Source organism: Hyposmocoma kahamanoa, unplaced genomic scaffold, assembly GCF_003589595.1.
Source record: "Hyposmocoma kahamanoa isolate Upper Pololo Valley unplaced genomic scaffold, ASM358959v1 277, whole genome shotgun sequence".
Lineage (NCBI taxonomy): Eukaryota > Metazoa > Arthropoda > Insecta > Lepidoptera > Cosmopterigidae > Hyposmocoma > Hyposmocoma kahamanoa.
The window spans coordinates 809335-817742 of NW_020653774.1; the positions used below are offsets into that span (position 1 = coordinate 809335).

The following is an 8408-nucleotide window of genomic DNA, read 5'->3' on the forward strand; positions in this document are numbered from 1 at the left end:
CTCAAATTTGTACATACTTTAACTTTTTGATTTGAAAATATTTATTGAGTTTCTTTGATATGTTATCAAAACTATTTTGTCAACGTTCTTTGAAAAAATTATCTTTGTTTAGAGGAGGAAAAAAAACTCGACAACCTCCTAAGTTGTCGTTTTTTAAATTCTTTCCGTTAAGGAAAAGGCAAAGGTTACTACCTTACATACAGCCATACAAAGTCTAGGTAATTTTTTCTTTCTCAGTTTTGGTCTATGTAGGCCAAGTCTTTGGAACTTACACGTTTTACTTAAGCACATGAGTTTATAAAAGCTTGGCAATGAGTAATGCCAAGGCATGCTAAAGCTAGAAGGATGGAAATAAATAAAGGAAAAAGTTTGTTAAGTGTCGTCTGTCAATATATCTTTATAAAAAAAGTATGTTTATACCAGTATTTCTGAGGAGACCATAGATTTAGTATATGGATATATATATCTTATGTATACTAAATTTATGGAGAAGACAGATCAAGAAACTTGAGTTACTTATTTCGATTGAGCCATAGCATTTAAAAGAAGAAGAAGAGAAGAAGTTAAATTTGAACCTTCCCCGAAACCAACTTCGACTAAAACGAATGGATGATTCTAAACAGGCTAACTATAAATTCAAAGGCTTTTCTTCCACGACTGAGAGTATCAAGTCAGAGCATAAGGACGTCGGTGCCAATGAAAATAACAAAATAGACAAAGAAGAAACCACATTCAGCATCTTCAATGAGGGAGCATGTGGAGAACCCTGTAGGACACAGCACTTAATCATAGACTTTACTCCAACAGAACAAGATGAATGTGATGTTCTTTTGAAGAAATGTTGTGATTTCTTTGATTATATTAATAGTCGAAATGAGTTAGTGCAGATGAAGGTTAAACCGGTTTGTATAAATAACTTTTTGCGAGTTTTTAAGGCCCTGAAGCAAAACGAGGAGAATTATGAGTTTTAATTATGGTATCACATGACATGGCAGAGCCACTCAGAGCTTTAAATCGCCAAGATCTAAGAGGTACTGTCACTGACATAAGTTGACAAGTTTATGAGTCTGTAATTTCACCCTTACCCTATGAACTATTTCACAAGATGACTATCGCTACTAAAGTTTGAAGCTTTGTTTGTATGTCTGTCCGTAGCGTCCTAACTCCCAACCCAAACGGATGGGCTGACCTCAAAACGATTTTTTATTAGAAGGGATAGTTTGTAGCTATGTTTGATAAACAGCTGTTCAACTTGAGTTCTTAGGTTTTCGCCATTGTTATACCATAGGAAATGAAACTAGTATATTTGTTTTTTCAAACAAACCGACGTTTCGGGGCCTTTACTCAAGAGAAAGAGCTCTTATCCCAGTTAGTGTTGAAATCAAATAAAAATGAATATTTATTTCTACGATTCTCGTAAAATTTGGTATACTATGGAAATCCGATGACATTACAATACAATAACCCTGATCTGATGCTGTAATCAGGGCAGATTATCCAATTCCTCGACTACTTACAGTAGGACTATCGTGTTTGGGCTCTTTATATTAGTCTTGACAACTCAGAGATGATCGCTTTATTGACCCTTTGGAGTACACTATTTTGTATCGTTGATTCTTTAGATTTTAGTGGGGCTATTACGGTATATTTAAATATATTAGACTTGGAAATTGGTCAATATCAATAGGAAATAGTAGCTTTTATAGTAATGTAAAAATTTAAATGTAAATTTCCGCATAAAATGTCTTGAAAATAGAAAAGACGAGTCAGGAGAATTAGGTTTAGGTTTTTTTATTACATCAATTTGGTCAAGTCCTTAACAACTGGCTTGAATAATGAGCACTAACCCACCGTCTATCAGTCAGCCGGCCAAGCACGCATCAGGTTGGATTAAAGAAAGCCACGATAAATACTGTTTTTTCATGATATCTTGAAATTTGATTTTGGCAATATTGCCTTATATTGTATGGTATTTACATCTATTTAGTGATCTACATCTTCACCAGGATCCAGCGTTCGAGAATAAAGTAGATTTCAGTGAATCCGAGCTAACTATTTCTTCAGTATCTTCAATAGAGCAGCCTCTTCCAACCCACATTTTGGCCCGTTCAGCCGTTTCGGTGCTTGAAATGGTCGAGAAAGATGGTAAAGTATTTATTTTATAAGAAGTATAAGGAAGTTGTGTAAAGTTGTAGAAAAAATGTTCTTTTATAAAGACTACCTTATATTTGACTTCGCGATCCTAACCAGTATTCTTCATCTTCTTATCGTATCGATGGCATACACAATATGCTTGCCACCATGGTGAAAGGTACTCGCCGCGTGTTACCCAGCTTGCGCCAGATGTACCATTCCTTGGTACGTCATGCGGGAAGGCTTCTTTCGGGTAGCTCATCTAGTAGTTACAGACTATTGTATGAGATCGTGGTTGAGTGATAAATATTGATACCGTTTGATTTTACAGATTTGATCAAGCGTGCTTTCGAGGCCAAAATGCCGCAGTCGAAATGTTCTTTAGGTCTTGAAGATTACAGCGTAAATGATTATGGACTAAAGAAATTTCCCAAAGGTATCAATTCATGTACCTACGTATATAAATTTCAGCAAATTACAGCTGAATGTTTTTTAAGCCAGGTGACTTTATTTGGGTGGTGAATTATTAATAAAAATATCTAAAATCCAAGATTGATTTTCCTGTTACTTAAGTCACCTTATTATTAAATCATACGGGAGTCCACATCAAAGATCACTCTTTGACTATCCATCATTTCAGATTTTCAATTAATTTACAGCTACGTTCAAACTCATTATTAAATTCTACGCCATCTAGTGCGTTGTTTGAGATGGTATCGTGAAAGATGCTTATGAGTATTGTCCGTTGATAAAGGAGACTCGCCTTTAATACCAAACCTTGAAAATGTTATGTATGTAGGCGGCAATAGAAATGAATTAACAAGAGTTGGTGTTAACAACACGTAGAGGTTTGTGTGTGTTGGTAAATCCGTACACGGTCGTAGCGGCAATCATATTACGTAGTCACTTATAATAAATATTACTTCCTTCTCGTTCACTTACACTAGTTAGATTATGAGAAAAAGCAAGTGTTCAATTTTTCCCGTAAAAAAAGTGAAGTAGGTAAGCTGCACCATCAATTACAATAATATGTGATCATTATATCATCAATTATAATAATAACTGTGACTATTTGATATCACAAATGGTCGATATCTGTTAGCATGCCTGTGTAAATATAATAAAAAATATATCCACTTACTGGCGTCCATCGACTTCAGATAAAATCATTTTAAGTATGCCCCGATTTCAGTAACATTTAAAGTATTTTTACAAAACACCCGCTCTAACTTGAACGACGCAAAGCCGTAGGAAAACAAACGATGATGAAAAAGCCAAAGTAATTCAATTAACCGACTGTACTGTGCTTTTTTTACTTGGGTTCTTTTGTAAAATCAGGAATTCTTTAGTTATTACATGGCGAAGAGCAACTACTAATGTGTGTTGACATATAAGAGAAATTATTGGAACTCTTTGACACTCAAAGGGGTGATAATGATATTTCTAAATTATTGAAATCTAGTAAATTAGTAGCAGTAGAGCTCATTGTGAAAGAGTTTGTCCGTGGAAATACTGCTACTTTATCTATTTCTGCCGCCAAGCAGTAATGTCAGCATTACAGCGGTCCAGTTTTGTAGGGTAAGGGTGCTGGTGAAATTACAGGCACGTGGGACTTGTCAACTTATGTCACAGGGAGGCGCAGTGACAGTGCCCCTCACATCTTTGCGATTTAAATCTCTGAGTGGCACTGCAACTGTTATGGACAGGCGTGTTGCTCACCATCAGGCGCACGACTGGTTTGTCCCGTCACTTGATATTATAAAAGAAAAACAAATAAACAAATAAATAAACATTATTAAACGATGAGATGTTTGATGTTTTTACTCTAAAATTTTTGAATAGAGAAATTATTTTTTCTATTATGTCTGGAAAAAGTACTGAACCATACTGCCTTATTCATACGCTACCTTGTTTTATTTTTATATTAATTTCGCTTTCTAATAAATCTCTCGGCGGATTCAAGGAAAATATAAATATTTTCGCAACCAAGACACGCTCACGCGATTTATCGGCTTCTGGAGTTTGTTTTATGAAATCTTAATTCTCATCATAGAGTGCACTACCAGCATCTTTCGACACGTAAGCAAGTTGTTAACAAAATTTTATATTAGGCTGGTGAAGTTTTTTGTGAACTGTGTTTGATTAGGTATCTTGAATGGGACGTCACTGCTACCACCTATGTAAGACATCTGACTGGAAACGAAAACCCTACGAAAATCCTAGAAATCGCACATCTGTAGGGAGGTTGCATGTTGACCACAGCCCCGTCGTCGCTGTATCTGTGGTTTTTTTTGTAATACCTTACTTCGATAGATAATATCGGCACGCCCGACGGCTCTACCTTATTTTAAATGCTATTTCCAATATTGCAGTATGTACGTGTGATGCGACTTGTCCAAAATGCAAAAAGAAACCTTTGAAAAAAAAGAAAATGATTGCTCCATATACAGCTGACGCTATAAATCTTTGTCGAAACTTGGATAACTGGGACGAACAACATCCTAAGTATTACTCTTTGATTTTGTTTCATAACTCGTAAGATCTCACACAGCAACAAGTCTTGTTCTTTACAAGTATATAGTCTGAGCTATATATATTTACATTAAACAATAGTATATAGGTGTGCACAGAATGAAATTCCGATGAGTACAAGCACTAACGGCTAAGGCTAAAAACCTACAAGAATATTAAATAAATGTACCTAATTAAATGTTAAATGTCATTGTCTTCCTTTTATTTAAAATGCTATGTTATTTAGAAGAAAATAATTGTTATAATTGAGGATTGCAATCGGTATAGTACAATAAGAGATTTTTTTTCACTTTTGGCGGGTTCTATTCCCGGTTCAGAGAGGCAATTATTTAAAAATTTTTAAATGCAGTTCGAATTGTTTTTAAAATAAAACTGAAGGGTTCTTTCATTAAAAAAAATTCTATCTACGGTATCTAAGGTACTTTCTCTCCGAGTTTAAAATCAAAAATCAAAATCAAAGTAATCTTTTCTTCATAGACAAGCATTTTATACTTTGAAATCGTCACGTTGGTTAAACTCTTCATCTTTAGGTCTTGCTCTTTGTAAATAACATTACTATGTAGAGGGAGAATAAAAAAAAGAATAGAGAAGCTTCTCGCGTATACTGAAAAGGGATACCAACAGAGTACCTATAAATTCTGGATTGTCTACTTTTAAAATTTTGCCTCGTTAAAGAAAATGAAATGAAAATGAAGCCGTGGTTGCCTAATGGTTTGACTTACTGCCTCTCAATCAGAGGGTCGTGGGTTCGAATCCAGACTCGCACCTCTGAGTTTCTCGGAATTTGTGCGAAATTTAATTTGAAATTTATCATGAGAAAGCATCGTGATGAAACGTTGAAGAAGGTTCAAAGTTCTCGGAAAACGCGTGCAGTCCCCAACCCTCATTGGGCCAGTGTGGTGGACTGTCGCCTAAGCACTCGCCGGAGGGGAGACCCGTGCCCAGCAGTGAGACGTATAAATGGGTTCATGATAATGATGAAATCTGCCGAGTCTAAGGAGGGAGAATCCGCCAGACCACATTTAGCTTGGTTCAGTTTTAGTAACCAAATAAAACAATTATGACAAATCATTACTTTTTTATTGGCCGTTGAACAGTATTAACTTAGTATACATATTTCGAACAGAAAAAGTATTGAAAAGCGAAAAAAATAAAACATTTAAAATGACCCATAAATTGGGAAAAAGATAGAGGCAAAAGCACGGTATCCCTAAAATCAGCTTAAGCCTGTCTAATTTAATTTATACGTTATTTATTTGATCCCCCTTTCTCGCGTATCATAACCACTGCTGGTAGAAGCGAGATGGATATATTTGACAAAAGTAAGATATTCTCCTTATTTTAGGAGGTTTATACGATGCAAACAAAAATCTTTCAATCAAGAAAAACACTTCAAATATTATCTAAAATACATGAAATCGTAATATTTCAGGTTTGTAAGAGTATTTCACTAGCAATTCATACAAGAAAATTCATTGATTGTAATGAAAAATTAAAACTTACGTGTGAAAGGTTATGTTGGGACTTTTTCGTTCCGTACGGCTTTTACAGCTTAAAATATAACAATGCGCCATTATTGTGAGCTGCAATAATTGTCAATTACTACAAAGGAACGGTTAGTGACTTTGTAAAACACTTCTTAAAAGCACAAACGCATAAAATCGATGCACATCAAACACTCGGAAGGATTTGCTGGACTCAACGAGTGTTGAGTCATACAATCAAAACCGTATACGTAGAAAGGGACAAAAAATAATATTGTTTTCTCGTTTGCTCTGATATGTCTGTGCATAAATCTATCTCGCTTATACGGTTTTTATTATTCATAGAACCCCTCTACCCAATTCTCCCTTTACGCATTAGTACATGTTCGACATTTACAATATATATTTTTCGTTTTCAAACATCGGAGATCGAGACTATCTCCATGAGTTAAACGAGTTGCTTGGGTTTGGTTGGGAAGTTGTACAATAACCTTTAGTACAAAGTTTTGTTTTACTATAGTTTTAAACCTCGTAAATGGCAATCTTTATACATCAACCGGAATCTTGTTATAGATTCGATGTTATGGATAGAGATTAAGTGTTAGGCAATCTATAGATTGCCTTTTAAATGACTTTGTGACTTGTGAAGATGACTATTAGGAACAGTTAGTTTATTTTTATTCCTCGTATTAATGTTATGTCTGTCACTATTTTTCATAAAGAAATGACTATGAATTACATTTTCATAAATGTTGTTTGTGCCGTCAAACTACTAACATCCATTCTCTCTACAACACCAAATTATTGAAGCAGTTTGTCGACTCTTGTCACAACGTCATCTGTCATACCGCAATGCTCTCGCATATTGTTATTTACTTTATTTTGGCTAGAATGACAGAATAATGCAAAATACTGTTGGGAATTTACGCGTAACCGTGAAGGTTTTGATCATGATCGATAAGCGGGTACTACAAGTGGCTCGCGTCTTACAAACGGCGGCTACTGACTGTATCGACTAGTTTAATTTTCAATTACTTTGTATGTTTTCAGGCAGATGGAAAGCCCCGTGGGGCCTCCTTCACTTATCAACGCCGTGCTGCAACGGATTGAACCAGCTGATTAAGCGTTACGAGATTTACATATGTCTATCTATTTGGGACGCCAGTTTTCTGCCTTGTAACCTAATTTGTATTTTAATTTAGTTTCTTGTGTAGATTTCTTCATGTTAGTCTGTGCATCTATTTTATATTTTTACTTAGTTATTACTATTGCATTTAATAAATACATTATGGCGTAAATAAAGTTATAATTAAATTGATTCTTGAATTGAATGACGTTGTTACGTACATTTCTTTAAAAATATTATCTCCTAGTAGATCTAATATCAGTAAATTAACTTTATACAATTTAAGCTGTATATATACGTATTTTCTTCTCAATGAAAACAATATTACACTACAACAATCGTTATATTTATATTTACGGCATGTGCAGTAGCCGACGACTTTGAAGGAAGTCGTGTAATCGTTTTGATATTACTAGTAGTAATGGGTCTACTTGTAGTGCCGGGAAGATTTTCGTTGTCGTCGCATGCAAGGCTAGTGACAGTCTTTACGCATAAGAACTCGTAGATATCGTCGCATTTCATAGTGGTTGTGGTAGCTGGTGATTATTAATGATACCACTTATCTTGCTCTCATTTTTCACCTCGCTAAATTTGTCGTATACTGAGCTTAGCAATGTATCTGTAAATCAAAACTGGTAAAATAAATGCTATTTTTTTTTTTTTTTTGATTGAAGCCCGAAACCCACCAACCGACGTTGCGCGTAAATGCCAGCGATTATTGGTATGTGTGAGTAGTGCATACTTACCCTGTCAAATTTCGATACTGCGTGTCGCTAGAGATTCAATATTTTGATGTATATACATTTGAGGCAGTGACGTCATTATTAAAATTTTGTATTTCCAAATAATGTTCACTTACGTTCTTCGATATTTCATTGAAAATGAATTAAACGACGTAATATGGAGTTGTTCTACATCACTTACAAATGTTTAGGGCAGCATAGTACGAAGCTCGCGTGGATGTGTGTAATATTCAATCATTTTAAAAATTCTCGCTCGAAATATTGGTTGTTCCACAGGTAATTCTAAAAAAAGCAAAGTTACACTTGTTCCTTCTGGCCCTACCCAAATTTGCGTAAATAAATCGATCTGAAACAAATTTAAAATGACTCACTTTGCACAGAATTTCAGAA

General features: G+C 34.9%; 1 protein-coding gene across 1 annotated transcript; it reads left to right on the forward strand.

Moving 5' to 3' along the window:
* The first annotated feature begins 582 nt into the window (after positions 1-582).
* LOC113229119 lies at positions 583-7380 on the forward strand. The gene is made up of 5 exons (XM_026462616.1): positions 583-902; positions 2007-2145; positions 2465-2569; positions 4506-4638; positions 7200-7380. The coding sequence occupies exons 1-5, from the start codon at positions 606-608 to the stop codon at positions 7270-7272; spliced, it is 747 nt and encodes a 248-aa protein (XP_026318401.1). The 5' UTR covers positions 583-605; the 3' UTR covers positions 7273-7380.
* The last annotated feature ends 1028 nt before the right edge of the window (positions 7381-8408 follow it).